At 43.6% G+C, this 21653-nt stretch overlaps 1 protein-coding gene and 1 pseudogene across 2 annotated transcripts in view; one reads left to right on the top strand and one right to left on the bottom strand.

Moving 5' to 3' along the window:
* LOC129487373 (beta-defensin 103A) overlaps nt 1–21653 on the top strand; it is a 215737-nt gene that overhangs the window by 182785 nt on the left and 11299 nt on the right. Inside the window, exons 1-2 of one of the 2 annotated variants that reach the window (XM_063637888.1) lie at nt 18482–19212; nt 20108–20266. In XM_063637888.1, the coding sequence (XP_063493958.1) occupies nt 19181–19212; nt 20108–20266 (191 nt within the window). In that variant the 5' untranslated portion in view covers nt 18482–19180. The other variant, XM_063637892.1, reaches the window with a different exon arrangement.
* Nucleotides 12732–15237, bottom strand: LOC129489297 (protein FAM90A20-like; annotated as a pseudogene).

The raw sequence follows: 21653 nt of genomic DNA, 5'->3' as shown, positions 1-21653 counted from the left end.
AGTAGGAACTGAAGCAAAATTGTTATACACTAACAGTACATAATTAATGGATATAGTTTGGCAAGTTTGCGCATATATATTACTCTTGTTACCATACCCAATATCCAGGTAATAATACATCCATCACCTCCAAATGTTTCCTACGTCCCTTTGTTGTTGTTGTTGTTGTCAGAACCCCTAAGATCGACCCTCTTAACAAATTGTTAAATACAAAATACCTCATTGTTAACTATAGGTACTATGTTTTGGAGCCTAACTCTGTAATTGACTCATTTTGTATAGCTTTAACCCTTGAACAATAACCCCATTTTTTTTTCCCCACTCAATAAAACACCAAACTCTTTTAAAGCACATTCTGTATAATCCACTTTATGAAGCTTTTCCTAACATTCTTTTATCTGCTCCCCCCCCCCCTAGTAAAGGGAACCATTAATATAACAATTACCTATTTTGGATTATTGTGTCTTTTATATACATTTCTTCATGAACCCATTTAACACTTTATCTCCCATTATCTTATTATGAAGTAAAATAAAACTTGACATGATTTTAAAAATGAAATCACAAAAGGGCTTTGTAAGATTAGGATGTACCATTGCTTATTTGTAAGAATTGAAGTTACGCTAGGGGGTTTTAAAAATCTTTTGTTTTTATTTGTTGCATATTGTGAGCACAGTGTTTTTTCCAGCTGTTTGCTTTGGGAAGAAAAGTTAGAGTTACAATGAACATCATAGGCTGTCTTGTCTAGTCACTTACATTACAGATGAGGAAATGAGCTGAGGGAAAGGAAGAAACTTCCCAAGATCACCCAGTGATGTAGTGAGGAAGGTGATATGCACAGCACTAAGGCTTGGTATTCTGAGCCTCATTCTATTTTCTCCTCTTGCCCCTTCTCTCTTTCTTCCTCTCTTCCCCAGCCTTCCAGAAAAACTTTACAGTGCTGCTGCAATGTCTACCTAAGGACATCCAGAGGAGACCCCACTTTTCATTAGACTGCTTTTTTAAGCACTGTCTTGCATTTTCTTCTTTTGTTGTACTCCATTTTTGGCTATAAGTAATGCTTCTGCTGTGCTGTTCCATCCAATCAGTTTCTTCTATTTTCATTGAGTGAAAATTAAAACAAAAAAACCATTAGTTTATCTAAATTTGGAAGTTTTAAAACTTGATGAGAATTTCCTGGGGATATGGATGTAAGACATGTATTTTAAAATATTTTTCATTTTCAAAATTAAAAATCAAACCCATATATTTAGCCAGGTTGATTACTTGATAACTACTAATCAGTTGGGTCTTCAGTAATGCCACAAGGATAATAATCTTATAAATCAGTTCCCTGGTGTTGTGTGCTACTGAGTTAATACAATTTGATATGGTATCACCTTTAACTAGGTTTACGGAGTCACACAAAGGAACAGCGCAACAGAACCATAGGGTGGGATGTATAGGGAAGGCCAGGATGTAAAACCCAGCCTTGACTCTGACATTTACTCCACTGTTGGGAAAAGCACTTCACTTCCCAGAGCCTTAGTATTTTCCTCTATAAAACAGGAAAAATAGAGCCATATTTAAGGTTTTGTCAAATTTTGTTGCTGAGTGATTTTATAGTGTCTGCAACTATCCTCTCTGCTAATCATAACAAGCCAAACGAACTGTTCTTTTGTTTAGTTAAAGATATTTTTGCATTTGTTTACAAATTCTTATTCTTCCCTTCACAAAAAAGGAAGCATTTTAAAGGAAATTTGTAAAATGTTAAGAGTCTCTTACATATCAGCTCTTCACAATGTGATAGAGTAGCTTAACCCCATCCCTAAGAGTATAGTTTCAGATCAGCCCCAAAACTATGTGGAGTGTGGGATAGAGAATATATTTCAAACACATTCAAAGGCACACACACTCATGTGTGCGCGCGCGCGCACACACACACACACACACACACACACAGTATTACCTACGGCAGAGGTGCAGATAAAAATCTTGGATAGACAGCTCAAAACTCTTAGTACTAAAATAATCCTAATAATAATTTTCCTTCCAAAGTCACCACCGACAATCAGATAGTTGGTGCCTTAGGTTTTCTAGCCTTGTGTAACTTTTGGCTTTCTTTTTTGGTCGTGTGCTATTTATCTCATAGAAAGAAACCTCTTCTTCATCCTATGCCAGTGCCATATTGCAGGGGCTTGTTGACGTCTTCCTGGTATGTAGCAATCCCGGTGACTGGCCTCTGGCTTCTTAGGAGCAAGGCCATCACATGCTTTTGTTCTTTGTCTGCTTGTTTCCGTGTAAGGGCCCCACATACAATGGGTGCTTAACAAATATTTGATCAACTGAACTCATTTTCCACCTCCGTTCTCTCCGCTTCAGTCTTTCCCTTTTACTTCTTCCAGATTAGTCTTCATACAGCAAAATGGGAATTGTTCAAAAACTGCCCTTCATCTTTATAACTTGAAGGATTCATTAACCCTAAGCAGTCCTTTGAAATTTACTATCACAGACTAGATAAAAAAGTCTGGGTTCACCAAGAATAGACATGTGTGCCATCATATTTTCTGCTAAAAACTTTGTAAAGTGTCTTTTAGCAAACAATGTAAAGCTTAGAATTTGACCATCCCTGACAATGTAAAAGGATCATCCGCATTCTCACATGTCCATGGCTACTTTCCCACTCCTTCCACAACCTTGAAATGCTGAATTCAAAAGAAAATATGAGAAGATAGTTTGCCTCATATAAGGCAAGAGGTTGCTTAATCTTTGTTGCCTATACACATTCAAGAGCTCCAGAAAATTTTCTGATCTACTTAGGATGCCTGATCTTCTTCTTGGGTAAAAGCAATAAGTCCTACACATCATCACCAAAACCATGTCTGTTCAAGGGGTCTTACACCTGTGACTCACGATTGCATGCTAAATGCAGAAGGGTATGCTCTGTTGCAGGGTCATATCTGGTCATTGTGTTTAAGTTCTAATTTAGAAGACTAGTTGCTGAGAAGGAAGAGGGAATTACAATGTTAGGAATTGGAATGCAACTTAAAGTAGAATAATGCCTGATTATTTTGCTTTTGAGGTCTAGTAACTGCTAGTAAACTTGCCTAATTAATTCACATTTAGAGGTAGAGTAAAAAGGGTTTCAAGCACTTGAAACACCACTGACTTCATTTCCTGTGAGAGTTGCTATGGAGAGCTAATGAATTATGAGGCTGCAGGTCTCTCAGCCAATAGGTCTTCTAGATTTCCTGTGTGACTCCCTTTTCTGGTCATAGGTGATTTTACTTTTGCTTTGAGTATTATAGCACCATAAGGTGTCAGACACTCTACTCTTACCAAGTCTTACACAAAGTTTATCTTGTTATTTGGTAGAGCTTGGCTCATAAAAAAAAGAGAATGATAACGAGGAGGACAGCAATCCTCACGGATGAGGAAAGAAGAAAGCTTGGCTTTATTTCCAGTAGGCAGAGAAAACTTCCATCTGTGGCTCTCTAGCACCAGTGGAATGTCTCTGTTTGGATAATAAGTGTCCTTCCATACCTCATTAGGCATATTCACAGACAGAGATATACTATGCACACAAAATCACCTTCATGGGATGACTGAGAGTCCATGTTTTATTGGACACTAAGTTCATTAGAATGATGTGGGTGCACAGTTTTAACCAGAAAACCTTGTTAAATGGGAACATAAGCTACAAATATTTTGGCAAAAGATTAAGGTTTATGAACAACAACCATTTATATTAAGTTACAATTAATTAGGCCATGTTGAGAAACCGTTTAGTTAATGATTAGACATTTTGTTAGTGAACACTTCCCAGACTTTACTAGCCCTATTAATCCCCGCTTTGCCCCTGGTCTGAACCCCCACAGTGCCTCGTTTATGGTACAGTGCCTACTGCCTTTTATGTTAGATTAGTGAATGTATATTTGCCTCCTCTACTACTGCGGGAGCTTCTTGTTTGCCAGGCCAGGGCTATAATTCTCAGAGCTGAGGAGGAGTTGAATTATGTGATCATTTATTCTCAAATCCTCTTCATCAAATGAAGCAAAACAAGACAGTGAAAGGTCACTGCACATGGAAGCAGGAGGTCTGGGTTTCAGTTCTAAATCTCTAGATCTATTACTAACTGGAGGTATGGCTAGAGTCAGGAAAATTTTCTTCATTAAGTCTTGATAGCACCTATGTAGGTCCAGATCCATTGGATCTAGATAAGGGGATTCTCAATAATTACTGTGCATAAAATCAACTGAAAGTGTTAGTTTGCAATGCAGCTTCTTAGTCCCATTCTATGAAATTTTTACGGTTTTATAAATTAATAAATAATTTTTATTAGACAATGTAAATTTCCTTACTTGCACCAGCATACAAAAATATTGAATAATATTAGCAGCAGAATCTTTCAACAAACTAGGTATAGCTATTAAACCACTTTGTTTCACTGCTTTTTATTTTCTTTTATTTATCACCATTGTCTTCATTATTATCATCATCACACATTGTTGAACACTCATCATGGACCATATGGCATAAACATTGTTTCTATTCATAAGGAGTATGTATTCTCTACATATTTATAAAATTAATGCCTGAATAGGTTTGCTTAAACAAGGCAAAAGTTGATTTCTTTTTCACTTAAAATTAACCTGTAGTTATACCATTCAGGGCTAGTACAGATACTTTCTAATATCATTAGGGATGCAGGTCCCTTCCAGCTCTCTGCTCTGCTATACTTTAGAAAAGGCCCTAGTTCGGCTGCTAAATTCCCACCTGTTATTTCTGAATTCTAGACAGCAGGCAGAAAAAAGGCATGACAGAAGGGCAAAGGAACATCTACCCTTCCTTTTTAAACCGCCCTTAAAAACACTTTGTTGAGACATGATTACATTCAAAAAGATGTACCTATTTAATGTGTATATCTCATGAGTTTGAGAATAACGATACATTGTGAAAGCATCACTACCATCAAGATTATAAACATATTCATCGCCTCCCAAAGTTCTCCCTCCCATTCTAATTATTATTTTTATTGGTAAGAATAATTAACATAAAATTCACCCTCCTTTTATATTTTAAGTATGCAATACAGTATTCATAGCTATAAGCACAATGCTGTAAATTAGACCTCCTGAACTTATTTATGTGTTATATCTAAAACTTTGTACTCTAATCACACCTACACATTTATCTGCACCACAGCTCCCGGCCAGTCTTCCCTCTGCTTCTGAGTTTGTTTTATTGAGATTCAAATACAAGTGAAATCACACAGTATTTGTCATTCTGTGTTTGGTTTATTTCACATGACTTCATGTCCTTCAGATCCATCAATGTTGTCACAAATGACAGGGTTTCATTATTGTATAATACTGAATAATATTCCATTGCACATATATATATATATATATAAAACATTAATTCATCCGTCCATGAATGATAACCTGTATGTCTTCTTCATAAATCTTGACTGCTGTGAACAGTGCTGAAAGGAATATAGGAGTGCAGATATCTCTTTCACATACTGATTTCAATGACTTCATATATATATATTTATATATATATGGATTATATATATTTATATATATGGATATATATATTTATATATATGGATATATATATATTTTTATATATATGGATATATATATATTATATATAAATAAGTGGGATTGCTGGAACAAAATGGCATTTTTATTGTTAAATTTTTGAGAAGCCTCCATACTATTTTCCAAGGTGGCCATACTAATTTACATTCCCACCACCAGTATACAAAGGTTCCCTTTTCTCCACATCCTTACCAAAATTTGTTATCATCCATCTTTTGGATAATAGCTATTCTAACAGGTGTGAGGTGATATTTCTTGGTAGTTTTCATTTGCATTCCCGGGATGACTAGAGAGGATAAGAATTGTTTACATATATGTTGTCCATTTGTATCTCCTTTTTCGAGAAATGCCTGCTCATATGTCTTTGTTCATTTTTTATGTTTTTAATTTTTATTTTAGACACAGAGCATACATGTGCAGGTTTGTTACATGAATGTATTGTGTGCTGCTGAGGTTTAGAGTATGAATGATCTCATCACACACGTAGTGAACATAACACCCAATAGGTAGTTTTTCAGGCCTTGCACCGAACCCTCCCTCCTCCCTCTAAGAATCTGCAGTGTCTGTTGTTTCCATGTAAGTGAGAGCTAAACAGTGTATAACGCAATGTTTAGCTCTCACTTATACATGAGAATATGTAGTATTTAGTTTTCTGTTCCTGCGTACCACACCACACTGGGCTAATTTTTGTATTTTTGGTAATGATGGGGTAGCTTCGGCATGTTGGCCAGGCTAGTCTCGAACTCCTGAGCTCATGCGATCCGCCCACCTCACAAAGTGCTGGCATGACAGGCATGAGCCACTGCACCTAGCTTTTTTGAACTTTTTTAGCTTATATTAGGTTTGTCTGTTCTAGAATTTTGTATACATTTATTTATATTATGGACACTTTTTAGTTTAGCTTTCCCCACTCAGGGTTAGAAAGATTATATTGATCCATGATCATGATGTTGATTAATAGAGTTGATTATTTCCCTTTATTGCTAAATATTACTCTATAATATGCACATAATTTATCAATTTCCTCTCAATAGACATTTGAGTTGTTCCTAGTCTTCAGCTATTGTTAATAGAACTCAAGGACACATTTTTAAAAGAAAAAATTTCAACCCAAAATGTCCTTTCCTTTTGTCTCTCCAATATTGTGTCAGAGTTATATTTTCGTGGTCTTGAAAATCCAATTACATTGAACAGGATGTGTCTCTAGAATCAAGGTTCAGTATATGTGTGGTCTGGCTGTGTCCTGGAATGTAGCCCTTATTAGTTTTATTAAGCATTTTCCTATATAAATTGGTGTCAAGTCGAAGACTCATTTTTCCACAGTAGGAGAAATAGAACAGTTTAGGACATTGGAGAGATAGCAACTTGCTGCTTGCCTGTGCAACCCGCCTCAAAAGATACAACTCCTCCAACTTTTGATTTCTGGTTACTTGTCCAAACAATTAGATGTGAATTGACCTTATTCCCTTACACTACTACAAATCGATCTTCTGCACCTGGCCAAATACAGTATAAAATTGACGAGCATATGTTTCTTTTAGTTTCATACTTTCTATTTAAAGCTATTCTCTTTGCCTGGGCACTATGGCTCATGCCTGTAATCCCAGCAGTTTGGAAGGCCAAGATAGGTGGATCACTTGAGGCCACGGGTTTGAGACCTGCCTGGCCAACATGATGAAAGCTGTCTTTCTGAAAAATACAAAAATTTTCTGGGTGTGGTGGCATGTGCCTGTAATCCCAGCTACTCAGGAGGCTGAGGCAGGAGAATCACTTGAACCCAGGAGGTAGAAGGTGCAGTGAGCCAAGATCCCGCTTCTGCATTCCATCCTGGGTGACAGAATTAACCTCCATCTCAAAAAAATAAAAAGCTAATCTATACTTTTCTTTTGGTGCATTATTAGAACATAGAAGTCAATAAGGCAAAACTATTATGGGTGTATTAGTGCATATCTGCAGCATCTAGCACAGTGCCTAGCCCATCACTTGTGTTGAAAATTAAGAGAACCTTCTTAATGTCACTTTTCCACACTCTAGTTCTGAATTTAAAGAAAGAAAAAGGTAGGTTAGCAAATACAGTTATCAGTTATTCCTATTGACAGATCATTTGGAGAACATGTTTTCGGGTGTGGGAGAATAAAGGTCCGTAACTCTCCACCCCAGAAATAATTTTGCTGATACAAAAATCAGCCAGACATAGTGGCACATGCCTATAATCCCAGCTACTTAGTAGGATGAGTTTGAGGATAAGGATACATTGTGAAAAAGGTGGGAAAGTCGCTTGAACCCAGGAGGCAGAGATTGCACTGAGCCAAGAGTGCCCCTCTGCACTCCAGCCTAGGCAACAGAGAAACACTCTGTCTGAAAGAAAAAAAAAGTTGTTGCTATACAGCACATAATTTTATTGTCATCTCATTTAAAATTGAATAGTACATTTGGTTTGAATTCTTATGCCTGCAGAGACATTTGCTTCTGGCTTAAAATCACTGGCTCTAGGAGGAAACTCCAGCAGAGGGCATCGTAAGGATTTCATAGTGTCTAAGTTCTTCTTGGTAATTCCTCAAATAATTCCTGGCAATTATGTTAGGTCTTGAACTTCACTTACTTCTTACATGTTTAATAAAAAGAAGTTCAAAACGTTGCCATGGCTGTTGAATTCCCACAGGCTTGTCTTCCCTTTAAAATTCATCACATGGTCTGTACTCTTTTGCAGATATAATACATAAGTTTGCAGGTGGATGCTTTCAGCCATTAAGTTCAAAAGTACTGCTACATGGGCCAGGCGTGGTGGCTCACACCTGTAATCTCAACCCTTTGGGAGGCCAAGGCGGGCAGATCATGAGATCAGGAAACTGAAAGCATCCTAGCCAACGTGGTGAAACCCCATCTGTACTAAAAATACAAAAATTAGCTGAGTGTGGTAGGTGTGCCTGTAGTCCCAGCTACTTGGGAGGCCGGGGCAGGAGGATTGATTGAACCCGGGAGGCAGAGGTTGCAGTGAGCCGAGATTGCGCTATTGCAACGCAGCCTGGTTACAGAGTGAGACTCCGTGTCCAAAAAAAATAACAAAAAACTTTTAAAAAGTACTGCTACACAGATATCCATTGTCCCAGCATCTCTGCCATAATAGCTGAGGAATTATCGAGAATGTCTGTTAATTTCTTTAACTCCAAATTTGTGTTATGTCCCTTGATCTCCTGTCATACCATAAATTGTATTATTCATAAAATGGACACTTTATCTATAGTTATTTCTTCTCAGTAGGCTACATCCTTTTAGAATTTAAACATACAGTGTCTCCCAACCTGAAATTTGAATTTTTGAAAAACCAGAAAAATGTTTTTGGACACCTTTTATTTCCAGCTGTTTTTATGTCCTCTCCTGAAACCAAGTTGAGGGTAAAGTCCATTCATCAGCACTTCTCCTCAACTCACAACCTCATCCCGCTCCTATATGATGTTTGTCCCCATGAATTGATGCACGTAATTCTTGCTGGCAGTGGTAATGTCCTAATAAAAAAAATCATGAGATGTCATCAGACTTTACCTTATTTTCTAGCTCAGCAGAATTTGATTCCTGTTTCATAAGGAAACCCTATTTTCCCTAGAAACTTTTCACTTTTGTCACAGGTTTGGTTCCCAGGGAACTGGATATAGATGAAGTTTAGTGTGCAGGATGTTTATTAGGAAGTGACATCAGGATTCACATCTGTGGAAAGGATGGGAGGGAAGCCTTATGTGCAAAGGGACAAGTCTAATGGCAATGCAGCCTGCCATTGTCAGCTGGCCACACGGGCAGAGCTGTAGAGCTAAGAAGGCCTCCCCTATTTGTCCCAATTGAATCAAATGGCAAAGCCTATGCACACCTTGCCTCCATTAATAATTGTGTGCTTGCCATTTGCGGAAGATGAGACTTTGAAGCAGGTGGCTTTCTGCGGCTGAAAAAAACCTTAAATGTGCTGACGAAGTTTTCCAAAGAGACAGAGAATGGCATCTGCCGTGTATGTTGCTCCTTTCCAAAGTGGAAGCAACAAGGGTAATGGCCTCCAATGGCTCTGTATGCAGATAGGTGGATGGTAATGTCTGTCCCTTCTGTGACCTAAGAAGAACAGATGGCCGACATGCAGCCAGGCAGTTAGAGGTGACACAGTGTTAGGAGATAAACATCTGTCAGAAGCAGTGCTTCTTTGAGTCAGGTGTGACACGAGCCTTGCATCCCTTGCATGGACCCTTTCCCCATTATCCTGCTGTCCTACCTCATGAAGGTGGGTGGGGGCTCGCTGGTGGGCAGTCCCAGTACCAGGTACACTTCGCCTGCAGTGTTTCCACATGAGTTCCAAAGTAGCCCATGTGCTCATCCACGAACTTTGTGTTTTCCTTATGCTGCTTGTTCTTTGCCTTTGAGGAACACGTTTCATTTGACTCCCAGTCCAAACAACACATGTGTCCCTATATCTGTACATTGTCCTTCACTTAGGGGAATCTCTAATCTCTAATGCCTTCGTTTTATTTTTACTATTAATATTATAATAATTAACATTGTCATTATTGTCTTCATTGTTGATATTCAGTTATTTTTATTAATAGAGTTAATATGGATTATTATATTGCGGCTACTTACACCAAGATGAAGATAATTTATTAGTTCAGAAAGAATCTGCATTCTGAAGGTGAATAGAAGTTCCAGATACAGATGGGCAGACGCATGCCCTCTCAGTTCCTGATGGACCTCCTTGTGACTCCTGGACCTAAGGGGACTCCCGAAATGTTCCAAGACTCCTCCAAGGCAGGGATCAGCTCGTGCATTCCTGAGAGCATCCAGGATGAAGTGAGGCTCTGGAAAAACGGAAGAGTTTCCACATAATCCCAAAAAACCTTACCGGTGAACTGGATGCCACAGAAAGAGGACTGGTCTTCGACACAACAAAATCATCAAAATTATTTTGAAGTCAATTAGGAAACTCAGGAATCACTCTTGCTGCCATTAACGCTGCCATTAAGCGGAAGAACAGGAGCTTGTGAATGGTGTCCCTGGCCTACCTGAGACTCCACAGATATTTCTATGGGGCTTCAGACACCAGAAATCTCTGTGATTTTCAGAAAGGCAGGGACAGCTCATGCCAGCCCATCCCTCTGCAGAATGTGTCCCACAAGATCAGTGGCATGGAACCATCATGGACAGCACAAAGGCTCAAGGGCAGCTTCCCAGGCCTGCCTGTGACTCTAGATAAGTTCTGAGTCCCCGTGGGTGCCCAGGAAAGGTTAGTGATGACCTCGAAAGAAGGGGCAAGCTGAAACCACCACTAAGCAATCTGCAGGATTCCAACTTCAGCGGGAAGCCAAGGACCAGCTCATATCACGCTTGTGCCCCCTGAAAACCCCTGGATATAATCCCACTCTACAGAAAGTTCCACAGAGAAATGGCAGGGAATTTTACATTCTAGACTGCATTTTACAGTGCTTCTGTACACGTGGTGAGAAATTTAACATTGGTGTATCTAACTCTGACATGTTTCAAGAAGTGATTTTTTAAAATGTAATAAAGACAAAACATAATTTGAACATATGCACTATATGTAAAGTATGCTTCAGTTGCATCAAGTAGACTCACCTTGAGATACAATCGTGGACAACCTCCATCTTCAGAATATCTATTTTTTCAAACTGGAACTCTCCAACCAAAAATCAATAACATCTCAAGTTTTCAAATACAACAAGCCGACGGAAAATAAATACATTAATTCTACCTTGAATTGGACTGTACTGGGAAACACAGATGAAGAAAGTCAACACCACTTTGTCCTTCAGTGCCTGGCTCCTTTTTCAGCTCATCTTGCGACTCCAGGCATTGTGCCTGAAAAGTCTCCCGGACGCCTGTGAGGCTCTAATTCCCTAGGTCCCATTGCCATTTCTCTGGATTTGCGAAGATCCACCGGACCTTCTGTGGGACTCCCAAGTCGGTGAACTTTTGTGCCACGTCCCCTAATTCTGCCCTTGGTCATCTGCACCTGCACGTGTTAGTGTCCGTGTTCCTTGGACGGGAAGAGACAGGCAGGAGTCGGAATGCTCAACCAGCACACTGGGGGCATTTTGTCACGTAGCCCAAGTGACCCCATGGTCTTCTTGAGCTTTGGAACCAGTCGCGTCCCCCTTGACACTGCACCCGACTCTCAGTTGCTCAATCTTGTTGGCCCGCCGGCGATCTCCAGTTGGATGAATTGCACCTGCTGAAACTCGATTCCCCTTTGATTTGCCCTTCATTAATTATTCATGATTCAGTTGGAACCCCTGCTTACGACCCCCTGTGGCCGTTCTGTGAGCTTTCCGCTCACATCGTTTCCTTCCATGCTCTTTGGTTCGTTGTGGTCATGCTCCTTCTGCTGTCTTAGGAGCAGAGGGTTGATCTTGTTGATTCTGGATACTGATACTTTCTAGGTGATCTGGATAATCAAGATAATGACCCTCAACAGCGGTGGAAAGGGTGCACCCATTTGGTGTGTCTCAGAAAATCCCGCTCATTTCCGAGGCCTCCTACATGTGGAATCCTGGTCAGAGTTGTTCCCAGGTCACAGAAGGGAGATAGCCTGTGCATGATGGGATATCCCTGCCTAGATCTTTCAGTGAGTCTCTACCTCAGCTACTCTTGGGATCGGGGGAGAACCATGGAAAGGCCCGGTGTCAGACACCCGGAAAGAAGACGGGATGAATGTTTTACCTCTGAAGTACATCCCAAATCTTGGAGTTAACTTCAGCTTTGCTGGGGTCTATTTGGCCAGTGAAACTGTGCCTGGTTCATACGCACATCCGGAAGCCACTTCATGGGGGCCGGCGCAATTGGAACCACACACTTGGCATCGGCGGTTCAGCCAAATGGGGACTCATGCTGCAAGCAAAGCTTCCCACGTGTTAGCGTGCGTGAGATTCAGTTGGCGGAGTTTTATTAGGTGCGTGTTGGTAGAGTGGGGCTGAGGTTCTTTTGCCCCTGTGGATGTATAAGAAGTCAAAGGTCCTGCCCAGCCCTACGGTCCCCTCAGTCAACTCTGTTTCGGAGACATAACGATTTGGATTGCTAACAAGTCAAGAAATTTTCAAGCCCTTGGAAAATCGGTTAAACACAAACAGGGAATGAGAGTCAAAAGACAATATGTCATCTTTTTGAGAATTTTATTCACTTCAAAACAAATTAAACACACATATTTACAAAGGCACTCTAGAGCCCAGTTTTCGAGGCTGAGGAAAGACCCCGAGAGTGCTTTGCACAGCACGCTTCCCAGCGTCGGAAACACTGCACTCAGGGCGGGGCACAGCGGAAGGGCTGCACCTCTCAGGGTTCCCTAACTTTTCCCTTATTCAATCATGTAGAGAGCAAATACACAGTAATTCCCCAGTTTCCTTTTGACGTCCCAGCGGAAGTCTGACTCCTGCGCGTCACCCAGTTTCTTAGGCAACGAATCACTGGCACGGAAGCGTTTCCTGGCGCGTTTCCGGAGAACCATGAGAACTACAATGTCCCTCACCAGAATTCAATGAGGCGGAGTCCCTGCATTTGCCCCCTGCCTGGCCTGCGTTCCCACATCCACAGAAGCGCTACAGCCGGGGAGCTTCAGAGTCACCGCACAGAGCCTGCTCTCTGCTCTGCGCTGCTCAGTCCCACAGTCCCCTCCAAGTCACGGGAGCTGGAGGCCAAGGAGCCCCTGCCACCTGCAGTCTCACTCCAGGTCAGAATCGCTGTCCTCTGAGAAGGAGGAAACCTGAAGGTCCTCATAGAGGACACTCGGTGGGACATGAACACAGGGACCCTCAGACTTCCCTGAGACATGAGGGCTCTGAGTGAGGAAGGCTCCCGGCTTCTCAGGTGAGTGAAATGAGGGAGCTGTCAGGAGGCTGGAGCTCCGCTATCCGTTTTCCAGTCTTCGCAAGAGCACTCTGAGGGGTTGGGCCCCATCATGCCTGGCCGCTGGGTGATGGGACGTGGTGCAGGCCTGGGCAGTAGGCAGGCAAGGTCTGCTGTGCGGAGGCTGCCGGTCGACGCTGGGCACCTGGGCGGGTGTCCTCCTGCCCATCTGGGGTGACGTACTTGGTCCAAGTTCGGTTGCGGCTGGTGGAGGTTGGACAGTCTCTGGAGCCCCCAGCTCACCTCCCTGGATGGCGTTTTCGGGTATCTGGAAGGGACCCAGCCTCGGTTTCTTGGGGAAGTTCAGGCAAGCCTGAGTCGGAGCCTGGGCAGGTCTCTTGGCTCCTGGCCTGAAGCTGAGATTGGAGCCTAGGCCCAAGCTGTGTGTGGCGGCTGGTGGGCAGGGCTGTGAGGTCACCGCAGGACGTTTGTCCTGTGCCTGGGGGCTGATGGCCTGGAGCAGGCCATGGGTTTTGGAAGCAGCCTGGGGAACTTCTCGGCAGCCACCCTCAGGGCTGCTGTGTGTCGGCTTCACCACGAGGAGAGGCTCTGGGCCCTGGTGCCTGACTGCAGGCTGAGGGATGTCGTTCCTTTGGTCCAAGACTTGAGGAGGAGCTCAGACTGGCTTTTCTGAGGGGAGGCAGTGAAGCCAAGACGGAGCCCCTGTCAGACATTTTGGTAGCTGAGCGATCAGTGAGGACAGGGTCCACGCGTGGCCTCTTACTTATTGTGTGGACCGGCCTTGGCCCACTTGCCACCTGAAAGAAAGGAAACCACACATGTTAGAAGTTCCTCAGCATCGAGCCAACATGAAAATCAACCACATCCAAAGACAAGGTGCACACACCATGAAATTCTTAGTACAGTATCGACAGGCAGTCCTTGGAAGTAGGGACAGACCCTCCACCTGAGTGCTGATCAGCAGAAGACACATGAAAGATGCGCTCTCGAGCTATGTGTAGCTGATCTAAGCACAGCATTGTTCTAAAGAACAATGTCTTGGGCATTAACTGGTTCAAAGTCCGTCCACTCAGCCTTCCATGAAGTGGAAGGGGCTAATGCCCTTCTGAAGGCAGGTTGGTTGCTCAAGTGTTCTCAGGACGTCTTCTCTGAAAACATGCATGTTCCTCGGTTTAGCCTTCTCCATGTTTGGGGCCTCTGAGGGACTAATTTCCTCATGCCGCTAGGAACGTGTTGTTGGCAGGCTTGCCATAATTGGACACAAAGAAAGCAACAGGAAATACGGCATCTTCAGATGCCTTCACCTGGAATCAAATTGACCTGGAAGGATCGTGGAGTCCCTGACCCCAAGAAGGCAAGAAAGAGGGGATCTTCTTCATCGGGCGGGGGAGCCCTTGGCCCAACTGGGGCCCTCCGCTGCTTCTGGAGGGTCTGGGTTCTCATGAGTCTGTTTGCCCCAGTTTTGGAGTCACGATTTGCCATCATCTTGGTCTCCTGGGGGTTTTATGACCACCTTTTTCAGGGGTTGATTGTTGGGTCACCTGAAACACACACAAACACACACATATCTATGGTTAAGCACATCGGATATTCACACACCCGCAGGAAGTCCCCAGCTAACTGCTTGCCGGTGTGGTCATGAGGAGACCTCACCGCCAGTCGGTCAAATCTGTGGATCACAATGTGCTGTGTGCATCCTCAGTTACTGTGTGTTCCTCTGCCGTGATTACCCAGTCCAAGAGTAAACCTCGCCTGCCACAGGGCCCATGGCCTAGGTATGGGAAGTTGAGCCCAGCCTAGAATGGATTTTTAAACCACCCATGCATGAGCCAATCTCCCACATAATCTCAACGTCTAAACCTTTTAGAGTTGGTCTGGGCTCCTCAGATCAAGGCAGTCAGGACTGTCTTGCCACTTCTTGGAACCCTTGAATGCAAATAATTGTCACAGAAAGGTGAGGCTCTTGTCCTGCCACCCATCTCCGAAGGTGATTTATTACCACCAAATCCCACCCCCATGACAATCCTGTGCTGGGCGATACGAGCAGGTCCATCCCACTGAAACTCCTCCAAGCCCCTTTCCTTCCTCACAGGAGGCAGAAACGGGCAGCGTAGCTCTCCCAGGCTGATTATCGACGACCTGAAAATGGCTCTCTGTTAACATACTGCAACAATAAAGGGATAAGATGGATTTTTAACAAAACAAAGAAGGAAACCTTTCCAAATACTACTCTTGCAGGACCATAGGCTATTTGCTCTAACAATAACACTGCAATAGCTCAGAATACTAAAATTCCTCTTTGGAATTGCCTTCCACTTCCCCCTCTATGCACACAAATAATGTCACCTGCTCAGAATGGACCTAGTATACCATTTCTCAGCCAAGGACACCTGGACATTAAGAAATTCACCCAAAATTATAAAAGAAATTCACCCAAGGTCCTTGGCTTCCTCCCTCACTCTGCAGAGAAGCAAGGGTCCGCCACACTCAGAAGACCATAAACGGCGTCTCTAAAATCCTGATGGTCCTCGGGATAGTGGGATGCCAGAGGTTCAAGCTGTTTCCAGGATTCCTCCCCATGGGATGCCACGTGTATGTTAAATCACCTGCAGGTGACTCCACTGGAAGTTTAGTCACAGGTCTCGCCTTCAGGGAAACATGTGCCTGTCCTTCCTAAATCTGAGAATGCACACAAAGGAGTAGCCCACCCCATAGACAGGCCAGCAAGGGTTTCGTGGTCACTGTGGTTACCCAGAGGGAGGCCCCTGGGATGGGACACAAGCACCAGCACAGACAAGGCGCAGGCAGATGCAGAGCTCAGACCAGATCTGTCCAGAATACAGGTATAGAAGAACTGTGCTGCTAAACTCCCAGGGGCCCAAGCACCTCCTGCTGGTATACCTAGCAACACCACCTCTCCCAGCTCCTTGGAGCTTACTGAATGCTTTCTCCACTCCAGCTTCTATGCCGAGCACTGCCCATGCTTTGATCCCAGGTCATCTATGGAGTACACTGCAGATGAGATACTTAAGACTCAGAAATGTGAAGTCACTTACCCAGAGCCACACAGCCAGGAGCGAGCAGACTTGTACTATGTCTATTTTAAGGTTCAAGAGGCTTATCTGCATGGAGCAAGTCAACGGTGGACACTGATGGGCCCCCAACCTGGTGTACTTTCCCTTATGCCACATGGTTCCTATGCCATAAAATATAGGAGACATGCTATTCACCCGCAATGTCACTTCTAGCTCTCCCTCTCTTAATAAATAGTACTTGTGACAACCACTGGTCATAACAAGGATAACAGAAGACCATGCATTAAGAATTGCTTTTTATGTTTTACACTTGATCTGCAATGAAGTGGTTATTATTAATTGGACATGAAGAATGGAAACTCACCCAAGTTAAGAAACTTGCCCAAAAGCACACAGCTTGTAAAGTGGAAGAAAGGGGCAGCGTCTCCTGTTCTTGGTCTGATGGGAATGTGTGAAAGGGGTTCGGGGTTTCTGCCAAAGGCATGTATTCCTGGACTTGGGCAAGGTGGAAAATGACCTGTAGGCTTTGCTATATGCCACTCTGGGAAGCCATCTCAGGGTATTTCAGAGCTCACCTCAAGATTAAGAGACAAGGGACCACTGCCCAGTCTCAGGAGAAAGAAAGCTGACAGGAGCGTGGCAAGATTGTCCTGGAAGGAGGGAGATTCATGTCTGTCTGAGCAGTGGGTATTGGGAGAAGCTGGTGAATGATTTTACACTCAACATCTCCATCTCTTTGATCCATTTTAGCATAGCAGGCTTCTCCTCCTGTCATTTGAGCTTCAAGGAGAAGATTGAATCCATTGTTCATATTTTCTACTCAAAAAAATAAATGGAACTAGAGGCACAATTCCATGCCTCTAGACACTGGCTTAAGCCTGTTGTCAGGCCTTGAATTGCCAGCTTCTCATATCCTGGGACTCCAATGCAGGGCTGCAGGGAGAGAGAGGGGTCAGGCTCAGGCATGAGACCCATCACTACAGCAGGCTCCGCTAGTCCCCGAGTGGGCCTGCACGGTGCAGAAAAGCAACAGAGAAGCATAAACTCGATGTAGCAGAGTGAACTGGCCTCCTTCCTATGGTGGGATCCTGGGTACAGCATGAAAGGTGGAAATGACAAGTGGGAAAGACTCGATGAGCAAGCAGAGGCAGGCCAGCAGAGAGCAAAGCCAGGTCCCAGGCCCTGGGCATGGATTCAGCCACCGGTTTTGGTCTAAAAGCAAGACGGAGACATCAAAACCAAAGCCAGGTGGCCCATAAAGGGGCAATGAGCACCAGACAGGAAGGAGCTCAGGAATCTCCCTGATGCTGGGCCTGGTGCTCACAGGCCTCCGTGGGTACCAGGCTGACCCCCGCATTGACTGCCTAAACCTCATCACAAGCTGCTCACTGTCCTCCTGGTTATCCCCAAAGTTCCCAATAGGGTCCCCAAGACCCCTTGTACAGAAGCCCCTGCTCAACTCCCCAGCCAGAACCGCTACGTTGTTCATTTCCAACCAGCCCAAAGTATTTTGTTGTTGTTGTTTTTTGAAACAGGGTCTTACTCTGTTGCCCAGGCTGGAGTGCAGTGGCACTATTACCGCTCATTGCAGACTCTACCTCCTGGGCTCAAGCGATCCTCCCACCTTAGCCTCCCAAATACCTGGGACCACAGGCATGCACCATTGCACACCGCTAGTTTTTTTAGGTGTTGAGCCACCACTTCCAGCTCCAAGGTATTTTAAATTCCTGAACTCACATGCTTTTTTATTTTCCAGTTTTGTACCCTCTGGTTCCTACACCTGGGGTGTTGCTCACATTTTCCCCTATTCACCCTTTAGGTCACAGCTCTGGCTACACTTTCTCTGTGAAGCTGATGCTCAGGTCCGAAAGTGGCTGGCTGCCCATCCTGTGACTCCTCCACTGCTGGGCCCACCTGGAGCTGGAGTCTGTCACCATGCAACTGCCTTCTTGTCTGCTGTCCTCTACAGACTCCTGCGTCACTCAGAGCCTGTGAGCTGTGCATCATTTATTTTCCTGAATATTTAGCTCAATGCCTATGTTTGTGGAAAGAAGGAGGAAATGGAGGGAGGAATGAAAGTGGGAGGAAGGAAGGAAGAAAGTTAAGAACTAGCCCAGTGTCTGGCACCCAGAAGAGTGACAGGTCAGCCCCACCAGAATGTGGGGAGAGTCTAAGGGACTCTGTCCTCCCTTCCTGCCTCCCAGTTGACTCAGCACCTAGATCCTGGGTGGGGGAGCCCATGGAGGGAAGCATCAGCTGCAAGGCCGGGTAGAGGTGCAGCAACAGGGGGACCAGGTGACAAAGAGACTCTCAGCCTCTCTGTAGGATTGACCAGGCATGTGGTAGTGCCTGGAAGTGGAGAAAGTTGCTACAGCTGAAGAAGCCTTGTAAGGCAGCATTTTGGCATCATTGTGCTTCTCCATCCTTCTTCCTCTAAAAGGGGGTGTCTATCTATCCAATTCCTCCCACAAGACTCACGTGTCTTCCTCCAGGTGAGGAAAGCCTGGCAGACTCTATTATGACTGGGAGTAAAGGTGGCTGGGCAATCTCAGCACCAGGAATGCACATTCACACCACGAGACAGGGCAGGGTCTAGGTCCGTTCCCGGCAAGGGGATGCACCAGCCTTGGGCTTCCTGGAATTCACATCTGCCTGACCAGCTGATGGCAGAGAGTCACGGTGACTCATAGGACTGAATATTCAGCTGCGATGTTTGGTGCTAGGTGTGGTGCACGTCACAGGTGAGCAAAACCAAAGGAACTGGAAAAGCTTCACATTTGAGTTTACCATTGTCACTGAGTTGTTGTTACAGGGAGGAGCGTGAGGTGCAGACAGTATCAGCTACAGGCCAGGTTGTGTCTCTAAGCCAGATGAGTGTCCTCATCTTTAAGGAGTCATCTTCCTCTAATCCTATGGTTCTCATCCCCATCTCGGCTTCTTTTGAAAGTTAAATATTATGCCAAGGCACCTCCTGCAGTGATCTGACTTCGTTGTCTGGGGTGGATCTTTAGCTGTTTTTATTAAGATACCTCCGTGTGCTCATTCTGCGTCCAGAGCTCAGCACCATTGCTTGAAGTACAGTTGTGGTTCTTCCTGAACAAAATGTTTCTGGGTCCTCCTGTGTATTGTGAGCATTGCCCATAACCAAGGCCCTGCTGGGAGTCATGGTCTTCTGCTGTGGTCACCTCCATGTAAAAGTTGATGCCTTCTCTCCAGGAGCACACAGGAGGGTTGCAGTGGACCACAGTGACCCTGCCCTGACCACAAGTTCCCTCAAAGTCCCTCACACTTTTGTACGAGACCTATGCAGAACAAACAGAATATCTTACCAAAGTTTCTGGAGATTTCATCAAAGAAGGGCAACAAATAAAAGTCTCGAAAATTTATGCTTTTCCCAGATCCCAAAAGGGAAGTTTCTTTGCTTAGATCCTTTAAAAGGCCAGTGGGCTCTTAAATGTTCCCGCCTCAGTCTCTTGACCCCAAGTTGTCCTCCTCCTTCATTCTCCCTCCTTCTCTCCTTCACTGCTTGGGAGTGCAGTCTTGCTTCACTGCTCTCCTTCACTACCGCCCTCCCACCTGCCAGCAGTGAGGACACCACTTTATTGTTCCAGCACCTCTTTCCCTTCACTTAAACAGGCTGGAGCAGTCACCGAGAACAGCAGCAGGAATATCATGGGTATCTAGTGACACCCAAGCTCCAGAGAACATTAAGCCTGAGGGGCTGAGCTCTCCAAAATGCCTTGTCTACTGGGTTCTGGTCCAACCCTCAGGCTGTCTCCATGCATGCCCACCAGGGTGAGTGCAGACAAGCTTATTTCTTAGCTCATGAACCTGTTAGATAGAACATCTGTACAACTCCCCAGGACAAATGTTAAGTTCTGAGGACTGTACAGTCTCAACCCCAAGTGAAGAAAGAAGTATTTCCCTGATTACTGAGATGCTTCTCACTTCCCCAAGAGCTAGGATCTCATTGTTCACCAATGTAGCATTTGATTTCTTTCCTGCTCTACCTCATGCCTTCTTGGATCATTAAGGCACACTGTCACCCTCTTTTTGTATCTCAGGAGGTGTTGAGCCTGAATTCTTCAAGTTAGGATCAAATGAAATATTTTTTTCCTCCTGGAAAAAAGCAAAAAAAGATAAGAAGAAGTTGGAACCTTGAAAAAAGAACAAACAATGCAAGGTAGGGAAATAAACAGCTATCTCATTTATTTGGCTGGGTAGCCTTTATGGAAATAAAAATAGAGAAAAAGACTTCCTTTTCAAAGAGGCTGTCCCCAGAAAATGGAGAAAGGCCAAAAACCACTTCTGCGCACATGCTTGTATCAGAGATGAATAGAGAAGAGGAGGGTACTGATTTCCACTCCTATAATCTTCCATCTCCAAAAACTAGTTAAAGAGATTTCAATTTGTTTTGGAGAAAAACGAAAACACATTTTTAGTTTGCCATTGCACAGAATGGCATGAGGAACTCATAGCTTGACTTAAAGAAGATGCCCAGTTTTGAGATTGAATTAATGAGCAACTGCTCAAAGATGTGATATTCTTAAATATACTCTGAGATCTGAAGTTTAGAAAGAGAAAAAAAGTAGTATATTGATTTTATAAGCAAAGGAACTACAAACACTAAAGAAAAACAATTAACAACATGACAATAGTAAGTCATTACCTATCACTTTGAATGTAAATGGATTAAATTTTCTAATCAAAACATGTAAAGTGGTTGAATGTATAAAAAAGCCAGATCCAACTATATGCTGTCTACAAAAGACTCACTTTAGCTAGAAGGCCTCACACTGGCTGAAAGTGAAGGGATTGGAAAAATATTCCATGCAAATGGTAACCAAAAAGAGCAAGAGTGGCTGTTCCTATATCAGATAAAAGAGACTTTAAGCCAAAAACTGTGACAAGAGACAAGTAAAGTTATTATATAATGTTAAAGTGGTCAATTCATCAAGAAAATAAAACAATTATAAATATATAAAGCAAAGATTTACAGAACTGAAAGGAGTAACAGCAATTCAGTAATAGCAGAGACTTCAATACACCACTTTCAACATTGGATAGGTCATCTAGAAAGAAACACAATAAAGAAACAGTGGACTTGAACAACACTAAAGTCCAAATGGACCTGACAGACATATACTGAACATTCTATTCAACAGCAGAATACACATTCTTC

Source organism: Symphalangus syndactylus, chromosome 1, assembly GCF_028878055.3.
Source record: "Symphalangus syndactylus isolate Jambi chromosome 1, NHGRI_mSymSyn1-v2.1_pri, whole genome shotgun sequence".
Taxonomy (NCBI): domain Eukaryota; kingdom Metazoa; phylum Chordata; class Mammalia; order Primates; family Hylobatidae; genus Symphalangus; species Symphalangus syndactylus.
This window is presented reverse-complemented; position numbering and strand designations above follow the sequence as displayed.